This window comes from Haemaphysalis longicornis, unplaced genomic scaffold (genome assembly GCF_048455015.1).
Source record: "Haemaphysalis longicornis isolate Haplotype H1 unplaced genomic scaffold, Haemaphysalis longicornis Haplotype H1 scaffold_10, whole genome shotgun sequence".
NCBI lineage: Eukaryota > Metazoa > Arthropoda > Arachnida > Ixodida > Ixodidae > Haemaphysalis > Haemaphysalis longicornis.
In genome coordinates, this window is record NW_027526204.1 from 152,205,546 (window position 1) to 152,226,289 (window position 20,744).

Here is a 20,744-nt window from a genome sequence, read left to right on the forward strand (position 1 = left end):
CCGGCGTTGCCCTGCCACTTTTTTAAAGACGATAGTCTTTCTTGGGCTACTTAAACCCAGAAATTTTGGTCTGTCTGTCTGTCTGTCGGTCTGTCTGTCTGTCTGTCTGTCTGTCTGTCCGTCTGTCTGTCTGTGACTCGATTCAGCCATCCGGCCAAAGCAAAACAATGCCTGCGCAGTAGTCTTATATAGTCACAGCTAAATCTACCCGTCTTGGTCCGGTGTAATGTTCATACTTGTCAACATTGTTGAAGAAGAACAGGACATTACGCAAATATGAGACAACAAATCAATACAGAAGTGATATTTGCAGTGTTCCTTTATAAAAATTCAAACATGCTTGACTTTTGCGAAATTAAATACTTCATCAACTGCAGAAAAACAATTCACTCCGCCGTCGCCTGCTGTCGCCCGCGCCACTATAGCTTCTGGCGCCATTTTAAGAAATCAACCGGCAACAGTTACGCAAGGTTCCACTAGATAGTTTCCACGTTCTGCTTGCAACGCACGTGGAGTAGGGATTTTTCACTTACTATCGTAAAAACCAACCCAACGAGTGTTCCTAACTAAATGAACGTGGGCGATGCCGGTTAATTACGTATATTTTGCCTCAAATGTACCTGCAGTTTTTTTTTTCGCTAATAAACAACGGGGACATGTATGACAAGCGCCAGCACGCAGTTCATTATGAGTTTCGAACACTTACGACTATTAAACCGCTTGGCTTTCGAGGTCTCCGGGGGACGCCGCGACAACAGAATGCCGTGGGGCTCTACTTGGGTCTAGCGAGCGAGCTACGACGACAAGGCGAGCCCCTAAAGGGTTTTGCACTTAAAACAAATACAAACACTCCCTTAAGGGTCACGCGGCGCGCCATAACAAAGTATACTATTAAGGCCTGAAATGTTCGCAACATCTCTAGAAGCGCGCACACTGCTTTCGCCAACTTTTGTTGCAGGCAGAGAGAATTGGGCCTGCACATTCTTACTCGCAAGGAAGCGAATTTATCGACAGCTCAAGGGGGGAGGGGATAAAATGGCATTTAGTATACGTCAGTTTGATTCATACTAACTAGACTAAGAAACTGAATTGAGTACGTCTAGTTCGGTGCTCTTGCCGCGCGCTATGCAACCTGGCAGAAATGTGCGCGGTTTAGCTTTCCATTTCCACCGGGAAGTGGATGATTTTCACTTCCACTTGGCGCGAACTGAAGCCAAGGTGTCGCTGTGAGCACCGGTGAGCCATTGATAATGATTCGATGGATTATGAGGCTTAACGCGCCGAAGCTACACCGGGGCTATGAGGCGCGCTGTAGAGGAGGGCTCCGGATTAATTTTGACCACCTGGGGACCTAAGTCTACGCCGTAATCTCGCACACACGGGCGTTTTCGTTTTTCGCCTCCACTAGAAAAGCGGCCGCCGCGGCCGGCAATCGAACCCGCGTCCTTGTGCTCAGCAGCACAACGCCCTAGCTGCTGAGCCACCGCGGCGGGTGCGGTGAGCCATGGAGATTATGTGGTCGTCTACTATTCATCGACCAGATTTATGCGAAATCCCCAAGGTGGAGTCAGTTTCTGCGAAGGAAAATTTGACATCCACCTCGATGCAGCCTTACGGCCACAAAGGGAAGCTGTACAGCTTTCTCAGAAACTTCGCAGTGAAAGAAAAATTCGTCCTGGTCTAGGATTCGAACCCGGGACCACCGCCTATGTAGGGCAGTCGCAGATATATAGTGAAAGTTTTCACTTTCACTAGCTGCGGACGGCTAAGCAATCTGGAACCCGTGCATCACTGTTGGACCAGCAGAGCTACTTTTTTAGCCATTAGGAATGCTCTGCCGTTTAAATGCGAAACCTTTTTGGTAAATCGCGATCTTCCTCCCCCTCCCCCCACCCGCAAACACACACCCACCCACCCAAAGAAAGGATATAACAGGCCCTTGTATCTGCTACCTCAGCAGAACACTGTGGACTTCTCCCCCAACTTGAGCGGAAACTGTTTACGGGGGTCTTCTTTTTCTTTCTTTATGACTCCGCGCGCGTGCTGGTTTTATGCCTCTGTTTGACGCAGCAGCTCTTTCCGGCGCACATGCTAAGCCACAAGTCACCCGTTATCAAGAGGAGTAGCGGACATGCAACGTGCGCGGACACATTCCCTTTGCTCCATCCCGCCGGCAGTGAAATGCGCCGCGGCGAACACGCATCGCGTCCTCAACCTTGTGGCCGTACTCGGACCCCTCGTTTATGCCCCGCGAATCGTTGTACGACATGTCGGTGCATTGTGGCGGCTGGACGACCGACCTCTGGCGGTACTCCTGTTCGCGCCGCTGTGGGTGACGACCTTCACGAGCCTTCGTTCGGCAGGGGTGGAAAATCCGAAGCCCCGTTGTGTGAGGCGAATCGATGATGAGAGGGCCCCCCTGGTGCCTTAATCCATTTTTCTCCCCACCTGGTTTTCTTGCGCAGAACGAGTCGCTCTTCTGTGAAGAATCTGAGGCAGCTAAAGCACACCGTAAAAGCGGCATCCTTAGGGCACTCACGCTATTGTATAGTTGCAAGCGCGCACCACTGCAATTGGCACCAGTGTGATGGAGCAGTGACACCAACCAGGTATTTATTTCCGCACCAGGAACACTTGCAGTCTACCGTGGCTCACAGATGCCTTGAGGTAATCCGCATTCGAGGTTATCGTATTTCCGAGTAGAGACTGAGCTCAATACGAGTTCGCTCTTGCAGGACGCTTTCATTCAGCCAGCGTCCATCCTATAGTTGGGTTCTCTTTCAATGTCACCACTCGACCTCGCTTCCGGTCTTCTCTTTCATTCCCCCGTCTTCCGTTTTCTTTGGATGCTTAGTAGTTCCCTACGGAATTAATTAAATAGGTGAATAGAGGCGAGGCCAAAAAAATACTAAACTTTTTTTTTGTCGTTCTTGTATTTGTTTAGCTTAGGCGAAATCGGTGACCTTGTGAGCTGGCGCGTAAAGCCGCCATGATACCGAATATGTGTGGTCGCCTTGTTGTTCTCTACGCGTCCTGTCAAAAAACTAATGCATTTCCCCATAGACCGGTTGGCCGACCAAAAAGCTCTGACAAGATCTCTGGACACACAGCGCGTGTGCGTAAAAGCGGGTTTCCGTTGTGTCAAAATGGTTACTTGAAAATCGCGAAAACGGTTCTAGATAAGACATACACGCATATCGATCATGAGAAAAAAAGTGCAACACTATGCCTTTATCTCATAGTCCACGTATCGGTATACATTTAGATCGTTCGTAGATGCATTCACTTAGTGCGCGAAAAATCGTCGCATGGGTTCGTTTTTTGTTTGTGATTAGATTGTTTGATTGTGGGGTTTAACGCGCCGACGCTACACAGGCGATGTGGCGCTCCGTAGTGGAGGGCTCCGGATTAATTTTGACCACTTGGGGATCTTTAACGTGCGCCGAAATATCGAACACTGGCGTTTTCGCTTTTCACCTCCATCAGAACATCGGCCGCGAGGCCGAGAAACGAACCTGCGTCCTCGTGCTCATCAGCACAACGTGTTCGCGATTTGGCTCTCTGAAGGCTGGAAGATCGATTGGACGTACTTTAAGCGAAGGTTGGACGCACATTTAGCTTTCACGCTTGTCTCAACTTTCTTTCGGAAGGGGTGCAATGTGCACAACAGTAGTATGTACACAACAGGCTTGCAATGAACGGATGCGGGTGCGTTTTCTCATCAACAAGCCCCATCGGTCTTGTTGATCGGAGAGAGGAAGTGATGCTTTGAAAGTGCGGTTTCTCGCTCCGGTAATTGCTCAGTCATGGTAAGCAAATATAGCACAAACTGAACGAAGAACACGCATAGTAGACGGTACTCGGCGCTCGGATGCAAGTGAAGGCCGTTAAAGAGCAGCCACGAGTTTAGTGCCGTTGTTGGTAAGACAGGGCCTAATGTGCAACCGTGCTTTGTTGTCCATCCATTCTTCGTCTTTCTTGTCCTGTTTATAGCGCATTTGTGGTGTGCGTGGATATATTTCTCAGTCCTACTCCTAAACATGTCTGACTTGGGGGCGTGTTTCACCGTGTCAATTCAACTTCCCCCTGAGCGCCGGGTGCAGGGGTTAACGAGAGTTGCGATTTTTTTTTTTTTTTTTTTTTGGGGGGGGGGGGGGGTGTATAAATACCTGGCCGGTATAAACGGTTATTTGCCAGGAAGCCGTTGTTTGGCTCAAGCTCAGTGGCCCAGGCTGTGTGTTCAGTGAGGGCGAAATTGGCGTTCAGCAAACTCATTGGAAGCGACAAAGGCTGCGGCGGCGCTCGATCACTGTTGGTCGTCACGCCGCGGCGGCGGCTCACTGCATGCGAAATGAGTAGTCGTGACCGGGAGTGGGGGAAGCCCCCCTTGTTTAGAGGCTCACTGCTTCGGCGAGAGGGGCAGCGGCGAATTCCAACGCGTGCTTTGTTTCTTCTCTGCGCAGACGAGCGGGACGCGATCCAGAAGAAGACCTTCACCAAGTGGGTCAACAAGCACCTGATCAAGGTGAGTGGGGGGCCCGATACGCCGACGCTGTTGCGTCTGTCCGCTCGCTCTTCACCCCTTCTCACCTCTCTCTCTCTCTCTCTCTCTCTCTCCGCAAGCAGCACTGGACCTTCCTGGAGGTCAGTATTTTCTGTCCGCTCGGCCGGTGTGTCGCAGCCGCTCCCCCTCCCCCGCCCCCCTCTCTCTCTGGCCAAAACGCCTTCCTCCCCCGTCATTCTCCGAGACGACGACCCACGCGTTCCTACCACGTTTCTCTGGCCCGTTCTTTTCCACGTCCCGCCTAACGAGCGTGGGGTTGTAGCGCTGACGTTAACAGCAGCGCGCTCCACATTCGCGCGCCGATTCGCCAGTCTTGTTTCTCCGTGCCTCGCGTATGAATGGCTGTCAAAATTTGTTGCGCTTTGGAGTCGACTTTGAGTGCCACCCCGATATGAGTGGGAGGGAGAACAAGCTTTGAAACCAGCAAGTTTCTGGAGCGTCGGGCTGTGGGCGAACCGTCCGCAACAGTACTGTTGGAAACGCTGGAATGTTCACCGCAGTAGAACAAACTAAACAAAATGGAAGTTTCACTACATTCTCCCCTTATTCGGATTGTCGCACACACTGATCACATAGCCGTCTATTTTTACATTTTTAGAGCAACATGTACACCTGCGCGCCTCGGCTCTCGAGGCCTTCTGGTTGGCCGTAAGCTTCGCCGCAAAGCTTGTGTGCGCTGCGGTCTTTCAAAACGAAACTACAGCTCCAACGGTGTTAGCCTCATTCGAAAATACATGAAAATTACTTAACAACGTGTGGGTTCGAGCTAGTTGGTAATCCGTTGTAAGATTTCCAAGCGCCAATATTTAGACAGGGGACGACAGGGACAGAGACAAGCGCTTGTCTCTGCCCTTTCGTCCCCTGTCTAAATATTGTCGCTTGGAAATCTTATACTGAAAATTACGTTGCGCGAGTTCCGAGATCAAGGGTCCCCAAGTTTTTTTTTCTCGCTATTTATGATTTTTTTAGCATGAGTTATTAGCTTTTCGTTCTCACACGTCTCAAGAAGGAAAATTGAGGTCAAAACTGGAGGTGATTACTTGTCAAACAAAATTCTCCGCAGTAAGCACAGGCCCGTTTCGGTCTGAAAATAACGCGGGAAGTATGATTTAATATTACCTAAGAGTTCTTAGTCATTTAGTTTTAAGCTGTGAGAGGTTTCTCCGTTTTACAGTTTACTCGCCCGAATTATTCAAGTGGAATTTCCTACTTCTCTGTGAGCTTATAAAATTTGCTCCTGAAGCTTTCACATGCACAACAGGTCAGCTCTGAAATATGAGCACTGCCCGCCGCCTTGCGATTAATTTAAATGTTTCGAGCGCGACAGACGGGAATGTTGGTTCGGCTCAGGTGAAGAAATTCGGAAGAGGCAGCTCAAGTTTTCATCTACATATATTAGCTGTACAATCTGAACCAGCATTGGAGTTGAGCACACGTAAAATGCGCAGACATAAGGGTCGGCGTTGTTAGCACAGGGCACACACAGGTGCGGTTTGTCGCTCCTTGGGGTCAATCCAGAGTGCATTTTGAGCTCAACTAAAAGCGACGCTTTGTAAGCTCATAGCCACCGCTGCTGCGGCCTCGTTGAAATGTGCACTGTAGGAAATCTGGTGAAGATTGGAGATAAAGCTACGCTGCGTTTCTCCGTAGCGATAGCGTGCACCTAGACCAAGTACGGCGTACTTCGGTGTGTAAGAGCTCACTGCGTGATCAGACAACGCATTCAAGAGGAGCAGCCGTGCGGGCAATCTTTAGTAGCGAGCCAAGTGTTTTTGACGTGATTCACGAGTTGCGTTGACATTTAAGTGAAGCTGTCAGCGTGTGTCGACGTGACGGATTTCTCGTTGTTGCGGTAGCAGAGTCGAGCGTGCCCTCGGTTTTTGAATTAGGCCCGGTGCATAGCTTCTGCTAGCGAGTTTACCGGCTCCTACCCAGAGGCCGACCCCCGACACTGTGGGGCATATTTGCTTGTAGTCGGCAGGCGAACGCGGCGATATTGTGTGACTCTACCCTGCGTTAAAAAAAAAAAAAAAAAAAAAAACAGCGCGACGCGAGGCCTGGCATTGGTTGTGGTTTCTAGGGCGCAGCGAGTGGTTCGGCTTCACTGCAAGATGCGGCGGCGTGCGACAGAACCAACTTGCGGCACCTGGAAACAGAGCAAAACACAACTACTTTCTTTTTCCTGCCTACTTTTCGGCAGCTTAAAAACAAAAAAAAAGAAAAAAAAAAGGAGAAAGAGCGAGACTGAAAGTTCGAGAAATTTAAAGCAATAATTTTGACTCTGAGCCGATTGCTTGTTTTGCGGCAACGCTCTTGCGAGGCAATAAAAATATCACGGACAGAACATGCGGAACTTCAGGACATCGCGAACTCAGTAAAAACACGCAATCCTGCTGGCCCACTTTCTTCCTTTACTTCCGCTTACAATAGTTGCGCGTCCGTAGCCCGGTTAATTCGCTCACTACTATGAGATGTTGGCGTGGCTCGCTACTCCGTGCGGAGACAAGCGCTGTCTTGTCGTGGAGGCTGCGCGGTTGGTGTGTGTGCGTGTGGGGTGTGTCCATTTCTTCTCTCCCTCTCTCTGTGCCGCCCTCCGGACGCCGCAGACGTACGCGTGCCTGCACGTGTGCAGCCCGTGCAGCGCGTGCCACTCCCCCGCAGTGAGTGCTGCTTCTTCCGCGCTTTCGTGTAGTCTCGTGGCATTATTCCGACTGACCGCCTGCTTCGCTCTCACTTCTTTCTCTCACCCCGCTGCCCTCTCGGAAGCAGCGAAAGGTGAGTCTGGTTGCCGGCCTATAGAGAACGTACACCGCCGCATCGTCGGTGCGCCGCGCATTCTTGTTTACCCTTGGAAAACGACGTCTTCTCGTGTCGAACACTGCAGTAGCCGCACAAAACCGGATTTAGTCTTAAGCTTACGCGTTGCCTGCGTCTTAAATAGGCAGTGACGTGAATTAGTCGGAACTAATTCGCTGCTGCATTTCGCTGGTTTGACCTGTGTAGTCAACAGTTTGACTACTTAGCGGGAGTTGGCGCCCTTTTCAAAAACTGTAATGGGCCACAGAAAAAAAAAAAAAAAAAAACGCCATGCGCCATTCGCGGCAACTGCACCAACTACCCGTAATGACGTCACTCTGGTTAACAATGGGTTCTTATGCTAACTCAGCCTTCAAATTTTTTTATTTTCATTTATTGGTGTTCGTTCGTTCACGAAGGGGTTATACTTGTTAAACATGCTGGCACTCCGCTAAATTTAGTCCTGCGGACCTAATGAAAACTTGGCGTGCGCATCTTAAACTTTAACTTGGTCAGTCAATTAGACAATGTTTACAGTTAGTTTGATGGTCCCGATTAAGCGCGGCGGTGCGTGGCGACAAAACGCCCGATTTGTGAACTTTACCGATCTGACGATTCCTCAGCAGTGACTAGGTTGATGTGTTTCTTCTTGCTTTAAATTAATCAATTCTGAATTAGACGAAGTTATTGGATCATCATTGGAGTTGATTTCGCTACAAGGCTTTTTTAAAAAGTTCACCGTGAATTTACCGGGACGAAATTACACAATTCGTAGTTGTATTATTTTTATTATTTCAGCCCGCAGTAAATATTCTCAAGATCTGCTTGCATTTGTGGAAGTTTTCTTATTTCGGTGTTTGATCGGATCTGCTAGTTAGAACCTGCGCGTAGTAGTGCCGTCTGTTTGTCGCTTCTGCGGGCAGCTATGTAAGAACTGGAGAAGGTTCGATGATAACTCCGCAGACGATGTTAGCATCTGGAGGAGATTCCAGAGCGGTATTTGCCGTTTATGTTTGGCGTACACAATAGCGTTTGTTGGCGGCTTGCGAGTGGCGTGCATATGCATTAACGACAAGTTATTTTCATTCTTCGCAACCGTCGGCAAGACTCCAAATACCAGCAAAATGGAACACGGAAAGCGTCTGCTACCAACAGGAAATCTCTGTGTCGAACCGTGCCATTAGACCCGCCTCGCCGGGTGGCCTGACTCCTAACATTTAAAACGATTGGCGGCAAAAGTCTGAGCCAAGGCGCCTCGACAACGCTGCTTATATTGAAGAAGCTCGCGACCCATTTCTCTTCTCTTTGAGCAGACAATGGTCTTGCCTGTATAGCGACGCGCACGGGATGTCATCGTTTAGAAAGTAGTTTGACTTTACGTTCATTTTGGATTTCTGACGTGCATGTGTGAAAAGAGTAATTTGTGAGCGCCTAAAACCTTTGCCGTGTCAGAAGGAAATTGTGGCATTATCTGGTAATTGCGTTTTCAGTCAGCTTATCCGACAAAGGTGATGTCTAAATACGCTGAACAACATGTGTACATCGCTGCCGGTGCGTGTGCGCCACACGCACGCGCACACTCATGGGTAGTTGAATTTTCCGCACAAAATTTGAAAGTTGCGGCTTTTTATACTACACTATTTTTATACGTTTGTTAATAAGTGCTTTAGACAAAAGCATTAAGGTCACAAGCGAAACTAGCCGAAAATTTTTGATGGCCAAGTTGTGGAGCTTTCAAAAAATGTCGTGCGTGTGTGAAGCAGTCGAGCGATGCCGAGTGCGAAACCTGAAAGGGGCCCCACTCCACGGCCGGCCGCTTGTTGGCTCACTAGCATGTCGTTTCGGTTTGGACGCGTTCTCCTGAAAACGTTGGAAAATCTTAAACGCTGATATAATGCTCGCGTAAGTTGCTGCATTCCGTATTTCTTTTGGCGATTCGCAAATTTGTAATCACGAATTTTCGGCTTGGTTACTCGTTAAAAGTTATTTTGTCTTAGCCAATTTCTCAATTAACCAAGGTTCGAGCCAAGTTGCGTGTATGTATGCGTGGGCGTGTATATGTACATACGAAAGGGGCAACCTTTAAAATACGATTAAAGAATACGGAGATGAGACAGCTGTAGCCCTTACGGCCTGGAACTTCCGGCAAATTTGCCAACAGTGCTAGGTCACGGGCTGGGAACACAAAGGACAGGTCGGCCCTCGCAACCTTTCCAAACAAAGCGTCATTAGCCCCTGAACGTGTGTAAAGGTCGTTGCGGTGTGTTTGTGTGCCCGTGCGCAGGCCAACAAGCGCGTCGATGACCTGTTCGTCGATCTCCAGGATGGTCACGGACTGCTCTCACTGCTGGAGGTCCTCTCTGGGGAGACGCTGGTGAGACGCCTCCTTCCTTGTCGCGGCGCGACCGCAGTTGGCCGAGGAGTCTGCTGCTTCGGGCTCCTTGTGCCAGGGGCCTGACTTTCAGCCCCAGGTGCTTCGAGGGGTTCCCGCTGCGGCGTGCCTCGTAGCGCTCGTGTAGCTTCTGCGCGTGGGTCCATGGAGTGGTATGTTGCGGGCTAGAGTAATCAAGTCCATCCGTTTGCGTGTGCCCGCAACGCCACCGTTGCATATTTCTGCTAATGAAAACAAAATGTGACTGTAAAGGAAGAGGGCAAAAATAAACCAGTGATATTCGGCAGGGAGGTTTAGGAAAACACGACGCTTACAATCGTCGCCGCAGAGATCAGCGTTCTTCTCAAACGGCTAGTAATTTTAGCGACACCAGCTTTACGGACTAATAACTTACGGACTATATAAGTCGGCAGTTCGACCAAGCCCAGATTGCCGGCCTCGGCTCTTCCTTGTTTTCGAGCCCCAAATGCCGACCTCCAGGCGCCCGTGGGGGCGTCGTAGTCACACACACACGTATGTTCTCCTCCCCCCTCCTCTCCCCTTTTTTCTTCTCCCGGACTTGCAGCCCCGAGAGAAGGGCCGCATGCGGTTCCACATGCTGCAGAACGTGCAGACGGCGCTCAATTTCCTCCGCTACCGGAAGGTCAAGCTGGTCAACATCCGCGCCGAGGACATCGTCGATGGAAACCCCAAGCTTACCTTGGGCCTCATATGGACCATCATCCTGCACTTCCAGGTGAGGAGGAGGCCCCGGGCTCTCCGCTTCTCTTGTGGCAGGAGCGGCAGCATCACCTGTTGTTGCGGCCGGCCGACAGCGAGCAGCCTTCACCGCAAGGCGTCGCAGCGATGCGGTGGAGCCGGGGTCGGTAGCGGCCTCCTCCAATATGGCGGCTGCTCCCGCTTCGTACAGTTACCCTCCCGGTTTTCTCTTCATACTCGCGCCGAAAAAAGAGAAAGCTGTGTTAAGTTGAAAATTGGGATTTAGGTATGGTGCAGAGGGATCTCTGGGGAAGTGGTGGGCCTGCGAAACTGTCTGTAGAAGGGGAACGAACGCGAGGAGCGGACTGAAGACGAACATCGATGCTGGTTGTCACCTGTGTTCAGTCACCTGTGTTCAGTCAACGCGTATGAATAGGCCCTGAACTGCCCCCAAGGATCCCCTGACTTCGACCGCTGTCATCTTCATCGGGGAGTGAACTGACTGCGGTCTCCTCGCCCGTCTCCCCCGTTGACCTTCTCGAAACCGTCGTTCTGTGTGACCGTCGTCGAAGGGCCGAATGCGGCCGCGAGGTGCTTCCAAGGGGCTTTTTATTCATCTTCTGATGGAAGAAGTCATCGTCAATGTCATTGCCAGTCCCTTTTGCTAGGTATGCGCGTTATTATTATTTTTTTTTTGTCGAACGCTGGGGTCACGATAGGCTCCAGTGAAGATGACAGTAACAGCCTGGCTGTAAAAAAAAAAAAAAAGAAAAGCGTCGAGAACACTGCCCAAGCGTCGTGTGGCCGCACTCAGCTGTAATTTTTTTTTTAGTGATGTCTCAAAAATTGCGAAGCTAGTCAGAGCACATGGAGCTGAACTCTTACAGGTCGGCTGGCAGTGAAGTGCCGTTGGCATTAATGCAATCTGCGTACTTAAGTGGGGCTCACGTGATCACACTCCTATGGCACCTACTAATTCATCACCCACTGCCTTAAAAAGCATCGTGCAGTGGTATGAAAGGTTTTACGAATTCATATAAATGTTCCTAAAGGACTAGTTTGTTTCTTTTAGAAATGTATCACTTCTTTACTGCGATTAAAAAAAAAAAAACAAGAAACGCATTTTGGTTTAACCAATTTTCACTAGATGGCACTAGCTTCTAGCAAGCAAATTTTATCTGTTAATTCCAGTGCAGAAGGGACATATCTCTAAAATAAGCAAAACTAGGCCGTTGGGAGCATTGGTGTGTGTTTGTAAAGCTTTTCGTATTTGTGCCCAACGGTATCTTAGATCCGTGGGTCACGAAGTGTTAACAGGTGAGACCCCCTTGAAATGACCAGTTTTCGTACAGCTGTTCGACGCCGTCACGTGACGGCTGAACCTTCAAGTGGACTTGGCTTTCGTTGAACGCAGATCAACTGGTGTTAGTTTCGCATGTTCCGCAAGGCCCCGGAGCTCATTAGAACGAGACACGCAGCGCTCTTGCTAATGGTGCCCCGAGGCCGTCGTGTATTTTCTTTGTGGGGGGTCCGCCGGGACACGGCCGCTTTACCTTGGGCACCCAATGTTCGCGGTAAGTGAGACACGGCCGAAACAATCGAGTCTGTCGCGTTACCGAGGGGGTCAATCGTTACGGCGCGGTACGTCGCGAAAAAAGCCGTTACTGGCGAGCGTAACAAGCGCTCGTTTCAAAACGGTACAGACGCTTTGGCCACTTTCGAGCCTGCCCTGAGATCGGCCGGAATTCGCTGCTCGATCGACAGTTCGTCTCTCGCCTGCACGGTGCATCCCTGCCGCATCTTATCCAATCGCGTTGCGTATTTTGTGGGCCACGGCTTCTCGGAATTGCGGAAAAATTCGGCGCCCACGTTTTAAAAGCGGAGCTGTTTAAGCTTGAGCTCTGTCCGTGCAAATCGTTAACAGAAAACTCCGCTGGGCGAAGTGGGGAGGGGAAAATGGTAGACCAATAAGTGTGAGGGAAAATGGCGAGGAGACAAGGAGCTCACGAGCAGGTGTTAGGAATGCGCGCCTCAAGGGGGAAAAAAAGAAGAAGAAAAAAAAAAAAAAACGCTTCTTGTGGTTGGAAGCGAACCTCGGGCTCTCGCCGTTCTGAAATCGGCGTCTATCCGATTGCGCTGTCATCGCATTCAGGGCGCGCCGCATTTCTCTCTGGTTCGTAGCGCGGGTGTTGGCTTTCGACTTTGGCCGAGTTAAAGGGGGCTTTGGCCTCGGATTTTGGCAGTTTGGATTTTGTACTTTGGGAGGGCGGATTTCGGACTTTAATTTGACTCAGTTTACACGGAGAAAGTTTCGCATTTTAACCATCTGCCTTTCAAGAAAGGGGCAGACCCAAGGAAAGCCAAGTTAAAGGTAGTGAAGACCACCAGCTCCGCTGTTTCTTCAGTACTCGCATCTCAATTGCGAAGGTGGCGGAATTTTTTCCACTGGTCGATGCTCACAAGAGATTTTACCTCTGGAATGGAATTAAAAAAAAAGAGAAGACATTGTCGTCATACTACTGGATCTTGGGTTGGCTTTCCTTAAAATGTTTCTTTTTCCCTTAATAACCTTCGTGAAAGGTGCAGCTGGACAATACAGAGCAAGATCACAGTGCGGGAGAATTGGGACCGATAAGTGCTCCTGCAGGGAAGGATCAGTTCAAGGCGGAGCGGAATGTCCGGCGTAATTTTATCGGGAACCCGCACTGTTACACAGCTGAGGGCCCAAACCACGAATTCGATTATTTTTAGGCTTTGCGATTTCTTGACTGGTGAACCTCGTGGTGGGGATCTGGGCTAGCAGTCGACGAACAATTTACACCGGAAGGTTATTTCACGCGTTCTCGTGTGGCCGCCCCGCTTTTCTTAGCCTCTTCGAGCTAGTTTTCTGTATATTTTTTTACCCGCCGACGTGTGAACTTATTAGTGTCACAATCACAGGATGAAACCAGGATATCAGACTTACGGGTACTCAAACCTGTCCCGAAACGAAGTTATTTACTTTAATTAATGGCAGCCGATTTTATGTTTGCCCTAATCGTCCAGGTACTTCGCTCATAAGCGTGGCTTCCATGCATTGCGAAATATGGAGTGTGTTTTTTTTATAGGGGCTACAGAGACGAAGTCGTTTTGCGGCTAATGCGGCTTTGCCTTTTTTGTCTTCGGGTCTCAGTGCAGAGATTCAGCCTCCTCATTGACTCTTTATCTCCCCCTGCCATGAAAATCCCAGCCGAATGAAAAAAAAAAAAAAAGCGGTTTCGTCACTGCTGCGTGGTCGCTCAGGAGGAAAAAGACGCCTGCGCACTAGTATTTTTTTTTTCTTTGCTAACTCCGTGCTACCTGCGGCGTGGCAAGAGAGCTGACTCACACAAAGTTCTTTTGCCATTCAGGAAAAAAAAAAAGGGGGGGGGGGGGGGGGGCGTTTTTAACTTTGTCTACTGCGAGCATTCCGTGAGCTGCAGCGCGTTTTATTTGCTTCCCTGCACACTTCGCCGCGCCCAGGAACATTTGAACCGGCGCGAGCGTACAAGTCTTGGAATCGCCTTGTCTGTGTGCTGCTGCTCCTGTGGCGCAACAAGTTAGTCGAGGTGCCACTGTCGTTAGCAGTGGCAGACTGCGCGCTGATGCTAGAGTACCTCCGGATATTTGTGGTTTTTGCATTTATATCCTTCGGTTAATTCGAGGGTAACGCTTGGAAGTTGTCACTGCGGTGCGTTAACAAAAACGTCAGTAGTGCAGTCGGCGCTATCACTCTGCGGGCACTGCCTGCAATAAAGCGCGGCGAAAAACAGAAAAGAAAGCAGTCACGTCGGGGAGCGGCAAAGGGGGCGTCGTAGCGGCGTCCAGATGCCCAGCTGTCTGGCGGCCGGCATAGCGGGGAGGTGTCGTTGCGGCTGTGCGCGATTTGTGGGCTCGGCTGTCCAAGTCGGGCAGTCGCAGCCGTAGCAGCCGGGCGTGGGCTGGCGCCACTGTCGCGCCTTAAAAGGCGCTGCTTTGGTCGGCAGCGTGGGCCCCCCGAGGTCGGCGTCGTCGAGGCCGCCGCGCGAGGTGGACGGCACGTCCAGCAGCGCCCGTACCGTGGCGCTACCTGGCGGCACCTTGCGGCGGCGGCTCCTTTCGCGAGCCCCGCGAGCGCGGCAGACGTGCGTGGGGTGGGAGAGGGTCGCAAACGCCCGCGCGTCGCCGAAGGAAGGAGTGGGGTGGGGGTGAGGCAAACCTGTTTGCCGCCACCGCCGAAGTTGCGTCGGGCCGGCATCGGCGTCGGCTGCTCAGTTGTGCGCGATGTACTCGTTCGTGCGCGGCGCGCGGCTCTACGTGAAGGGCAGCCGCGACCCGCGGGACCCCGACGATGTGCCGGACCCGGGCGAGCAGCAGCTGGCGACGAACCGCACGCAGATGGCGTCGGCCTCGCAGGAGTCTCGCGAAACGTTCCGCTCGTCGCACGTGCGCTCTGGCCTCAAGACGGTGCACACGTCTCGCGTGGTGCGAAAGACAACCACCATGACCCGCGGCGAGCAGAGCCAGCTGGCCATCGAGCAGCAGCAGCAGCAACAGAGGCAGCTCGAGAGCTCGGCCACGCAGACGCGAAGCGACAGGCAGCGCAGCAGCCGCAAGGTGCGTAGCCCAGCCACAGGTTGCCGCCGCCGCCCGTGCGTGACCGGCCCCCGCGCCGCTGCCGCCGCGCCATGGCTTCCGGCGGTGCCGGCACCGCTCACGGCGACCCGACCCCGCCGCCGACCCACGAGGAATATTCGGAACGTGGCCCCCCACCCTACAGGGACCCCGCCGAAGCCGCGGTCCCCGTCGATTGTGCGCGCAACCCCGAGTTCCCCCTCCTGCGTTCGCGTCTAATCGCCGCCCGAGAGGCCCGGATTCCGAAACGGGACGAGCGCTCTGCGTGATCAGAAACCTACCCCGCAGCTGCGTCCGCGGAAGGGAGGCCTACTTTATGGCCCCGGATGGCACGGCAGGCCTGCGGTTTCGCTGCATTGTTCTGCGAGCGTGTCGGCCGCCGAAACGGGCCGCAGAGGGGCCGATGTTTTGTTGCCGTTGTCATCCTCGCCCCGATTCCCGATACCGTGCTCGTTCTCGAGCATCCTCCGGTCTAGCGTCACTTCGGTCGTGGCGACTGCTCGTTTCGTTAACCGTCGAATGGGCCTCCCGGGCGCTGTAAAAGTGTTTCGCGAAGGCAAAGGGCCCTGATTTTCGCCTTTCAAGCGCGATCCACGCCGCTGCCACTCGGCCGCTTTGCGCCCTTTCCTTCTCTGCATATTCGCCGTGTCGAGTGTGGATGTGGCGTAGTGCAGCGTCGAATGCAGGTCGTGAGATGCACTCTAGCCTGCCGGGGGATGCGCGGAGCGTAGCCCCGATTGCGCCCTGTTTGACGTTCGAGTGATGGGCGCGTGTGCAGTGCGGCTTTGGCAGGTGGGCAGCGCCGGCCAGAGAGGCTGCGAATGTAACGCGTGCTGTCACCGGCGTCTGCGAGTTGCGTCGGCCGTGGGCGTGGCCTCGATTGCGCTCGCCGCGCCGGGATGCTCGCTAGTCCCGCGACGGAATGTGCCTTCCGGTGCTCAGCGCATGTCGGTGGAAAATGATCTATTTGGGATGTTGAGTCCGCGATGAGTATTTTTTTCCTTCGGGGGTGCAATTTGGCGCCTCTTATAATTTAATTCGTTTGACAGAAAAACTAATAGCTGCACCTTAGGCGGGTCTGTTTTGTGGCAGCCAGAACAGGTTTTATTAAAGACACAAATTGTGGCAACATCGACAAACAGTTCTATGAAGGAGCAGCTTTTCTTTTTACTGTTGAAACTTTTTCCCTTTGTAGTTGGTTGGTCGTGGCTTCAAATACCTATCCCCGCATTCCATGCTGCGGAATTAAAGAAAGCATTTTGTGCCTATTTATCGAGTTGCTATCTGGTCGAACTTACTGTCGCCTTCATGCACGTTTCTTGCTTCAGGCTGCCATCTGGAAAACGTGATAGACAACTGTGGGATAAGGTGCATGTCACGACGCCCCTGTGGTTGGGGCGTTTTGCTTCGGAGGCCAGTGTTTCATTTCCAGTCACCTAAATGCGAAGCATCCTTTAGCGTCCAGTTCCAAAGGGCCCCCGTCACAGTTGCATTCGGATACGTCACAGCAGCTGTCGTAAGCGCAAAAGCGCGCACGCACTACTCGCACAAATTCTTAAAAGCCAAAGAGTACTCCACATTTAAAAACCAACAGTGGGCGATCAATTCGGCATGTACCTTGTCTTGTTTTTCTTTGAACGGAAACGGAATCAGTCTGCAAATGCTAGCGTACAGGAAAGTACGTTGCAGGGCGCAGGGCCATGCAAGCAGTTTTCACTAAAAATTCAAACCAAACTTCCTCGCTGGCCTCTGTCAGTGAAGTTCTAGACAGGAAAAAAAAAAAAAAAGTTCGCAGGGTTTACTTAAAGGCAATCGCTTTTAAGGTGGGAGGTCACTCAAAGGTGCTTTTTTTAAAAGTCAAAAAACCAGGATTGTATCTTCCCCCGATTAAGCATGTTTTAACATCCAACTATGTGAAATAATTAGTTAACTATGTGAAATAATGTAGTTAATTTTTGTCGAAAAGTGTGTGGCAACTGCTAGTCATGCCAGCTATGATAAGTAATGAAATGCTGGATATAGAAAAGCTCTGGTATTTGTCTAGCCAGACGTGTGCCTAATGCACCCAACTAAGGCAAATGTAATCTGAAGGGATGAATATTAAGAACGTAATGTTCGAGAAATTAAATAAAAAGATTACGTTATCACCTCTTCTTTTTTTGCAAAATACGAGGTAAAAAGTAAGTATTGTAACGATTTTTTAAATCCTTAGCCAGTGCACAGACCTGTATGTGACAAATGAGTGCAAAAAGTTGAAATTATTCATTCGCAAAAAAAAAAAGCTATCAAAGTTGTGACGGCGCAGAGCAGCCGTCGGGGAAAAAGAGATCGGCCAGGGCCGCAGACACGACTCAACGCTTCTACAGTCAGACAAGAACTGTTAATTTCTCGCTCCGAGCACACGAGGGGCGAGCACCCCGCGGCCGCAGGCACGGCGTCTGGTGTCGGAGGGCAGTCGCGCGTAAGTGAGCCGAAAAGCACTTACGTTACATAAACACAGCGCGCCACGCCACAAAAGTATGCGTAACAGGAGGTGAATTCGCCTTGTTTTGAGATACGTGTAATAAAATGTCTCAAACCACATGGAACGTAAAAAAAAAAAAACACTTTGCCTCAAATTTGCCATTATTGTAGTTTGGGCCTTCCTGACATTAAAAAAAACATTGAGAATTATAATTATATGAAAGAAGTGTGAGTATGTAGCGAACCGTGCTACTTAGTTTCTGTTTCGCAACAGAAGGCAAGGGTCGGATGATTTGCTGTAATTTCCAAATTAGTCATGATAGGGGCATCATTTCTGTCGTATAATGTTTTTAGATGTTTGGGGATACTTAAAAGGTAAAAATAAAATATTTCTCGCGAAAAAAAAAATTACTTTGAAAGTGGCCTCCTAAATGCTTTTTTTTTTAAAGTGAAACAAAAAATAAAGTATTCCCACCACCAGCCTTACGAAAGACGGTCACAGAGTTTCGAAGCTTGCATCAAAGTTTTCGTCGTGCCACGTAGAGCTCGGTCGATGACGTCCGCATGATCTGTTCTTGCATTTCGTACGAGCGTGCTGTGGGGACACCTTATGGTGATAGTAACTGCAGTTGCTGACTCGCGACTGGGCCCCGAATGCGGCCTTCACATATCTTTCACACGTCTTGCTACGAAACCGAGACGTCAACTTACGCTGACCATAGTGTGCGTTGGTTGCAGTATCCGCGCGGAGTGGGCTTTTCCACTCCCACCCCGATCGGCTGCCTTTTTTGGCACCTGGTTGCAACACGCCCACACACACGCACTCGCGACCTTGATCCCGGGCGCCGTTTATGGGGCACATTTATGCACGCCGAGGCGATGGCCGCTTTCCTGCGACAACGCCCCTCTGGTAACGAGGCCCGGGAGCTTTATCCGGCCGAGTTTGTGTAGCTACTACCGCTGACGCTCTGTGCTGCCGGCTGCTCAGGAACGGCAGTTCGCTGTTGACAGTCTGTTCAAACGACGCCGCTGTTTCGGGCCCTGCCTTCTGAGGGGCGTTGCTTCCGATAAGCGCGCCGTCGTGGCGGTCAAGGGACAGATTGCTGCAGCCACTGATTTCGGAGAGATTACGGGGCTGTGCTTACGCCGTCGCGAAGGGACCCGCTGCGTGTAACGAGAGGGCCCGCGAACGCCTCCGCGCTGTCTGATAACTTGCAGACAGATTTGAGCGAGTTGCTGATCCGAACGCTTCAGCGTAGTCATCGGAATGTCCTCTTCAGGGGCGAGGTGCTATCTTTTGCAGCCTTTGCAGACTCTCCGCAACTCGAGCGGTTCTTCATTCTTCTGCAGGCTATAAGAACTTGCTCGTATTTTTTTTTAATCAAGAAAGGTGCGAACGACGAGGAGCGGTGGAAAGGGACGCCGGAGGGGACACGGAACGAGGAGTCTCTTTTAGGGGCGGAAATTAGGTCTACGCCGTCAGTTTCGCTGAATGCGCGAAGCGATCGATGAGCTTAAAGGGACAGACAACCGATTTTTGTCGCGCATATGTTCTCTAGCTCATATGAAAGCCAGCGTTTTATATAGCCCGGTAACAACAAGCAATTTTTAAACAAACTGCGGAAATAATTTTAATTTGGCAGCAAACTTCCTGAAATCGAAAGGGTGGCGGTGCGTAGTGTCGAAACTTGACACTACAATATGTGTCCCTGTCACGTGACCTGCAAACCTAGCAGCTACTGTAACTGCTGAAACGTTTATTTACGTATTGAAAACCTTTTAACACAAGTATTTGTACAAGCTTAAATAGTATATGTATTTCTAAACATTACTTTGAAAATTCTAAAGACACGCCGCCCGCCGCCGCTGGGTTGCTCTCAGTGTGGCTAACTGAGCCACCATGCCCAGAATCAACGGCAGCGTTCAGTAAACAGACCCAGCGAAGGAGCTTTGACGTTTCTTTGAGTCAGGGGCGTTTGTTCTGCCAAAATATTTGATTTCAGTCTCCAAATACGCCAACGGCAGCTTAAAAAAAAAAAAGTCGCGCCCGGGGAGAATCGAACTTCCCGCCTCCACAACGTGAAGCCAGATTCTACCTATCGTCTACCCCAACAGATGGCGCATTCGTGCAAAATAGACCCTAGCATTAAAAAAACACATAAAGGAACAGGAAAGCCTGCGATTCACACTTTTTTAGCTGGGAACAAGTTTTTAAATATCGTTTTTTATTTCGCATACAGACAAAAGTATGTTGCCGAGCTACTCTACATCATGGTTGCCAGCATTAGTTTTGAGAGGGACACATACGACTCGTAGATCAGAAAATTCGATTTACAAAGTTCTAGAGCGTTATCAGCAAAACCGTTTCTCGTCAAGGTGCTTTAAGTGATGCCCTTTCATTTGGGATAGAGAATATATACTCGACAAAAATCGGTTGTCTGTCCCTTTAATAATGACGGAGACGTGGACATCCCGGAGCTATTTCATTTCAGTGCCCTTTCGTTAATTACAACACCGTTTCGTTATTACACCGAATCTCCGCAGGTGTTAGAGATCAAGGTCGTGGGTTCAATTCCCTTCCTTGGAGCTGTTATTTTGTTGGAGGCGAGAAATTAAAAAAAATGCCCTCGTGTGGGAAGTAATCCGGTAAAAATTAAATTCTGGTGGTACAATTCAATTCGTGTCCCTCCACTAGAGCGCGCCTCGTAGCCTAGGCTTATTGGAGGCGCTGCAGTTTATTCCTGCCACCGCCCTCACGGGTGGCGCTTTCTTAGCTCGTATGCCACTCTGAACGCGTGTGCAACCTGGCTGCAAGTGGTTCTAATCTATTGATGGATCGAAAACGTTTATTGAGCACAAAAGTAAGTGGCTTTCTTACTCCAAGTTTATACTGGAGGCGGAAAGGCCCCTTCACAGTCGTCTACAGTCGGCCATCATTCCAATTAATATGGGTTTTAGTGGCATATATGGCCATGCCTCTGAGTTGCGAAAGTCGCAACCTATTCCTGCCAGAGCTGCCTTGTTCGTGAACGATTCGTTGGAATATTGTCGCAGACAGAGCAGGTCTTGAAGTAACAGCCGGTGCACGGAGGCTAACGGGAGGAGTGATTCCGTATGTCTTCACTGCGTTGAAAGCGGCCACTGTGCAGTGGTTGTCTTTGTTTCGTTCTAGGCCGAACATTGTCCCCTTCCAAGCTG

The 20,744-nt window shown here is 50.6% G+C and overlaps 2 protein-coding genes across 11 annotated transcripts in view; one reads left to right on the forward strand and one right to left on the reverse strand.

The window, feature by feature from the left end:
- The window catches only part of Nd-13b (NADH dehydrogenase (ubiquinone) subunit ND-13B), a 383,813-nt gene that overhangs the window by 82,019 nt on the left and 281,050 nt on the right, over positions 1–20,744 (reverse strand). The window lies entirely within an intron of this gene.
- Positions 1–20,744, forward strand: part of Shot (dystonin-like protein short stop) — a 200,005-nt gene that overhangs the window by 71,514 nt on the left and 107,747 nt on the right. For 9 of the 10 annotated variants that reach the window (XM_077691304.1, XM_077691303.1, XM_077691298.1 and 6 more), the window contains exons 2-4: positions 4,464–4,525; positions 9,645–9,734; positions 10,318–10,488. In XM_077691304.1, the coding sequence (XP_077547430.1) occupies positions 4,464–4,525; positions 9,645–9,734; positions 10,318–10,488 (323 nt within the window). Of the gene's footprint in view, positions 1–4,463; positions 4,526–9,644; positions 9,735–10,317; positions 10,489–14,602; positions 15,066–20,744 lie in introns of those variants that run through there. The other variant, XM_077691301.1, reaches the window with a different exon arrangement.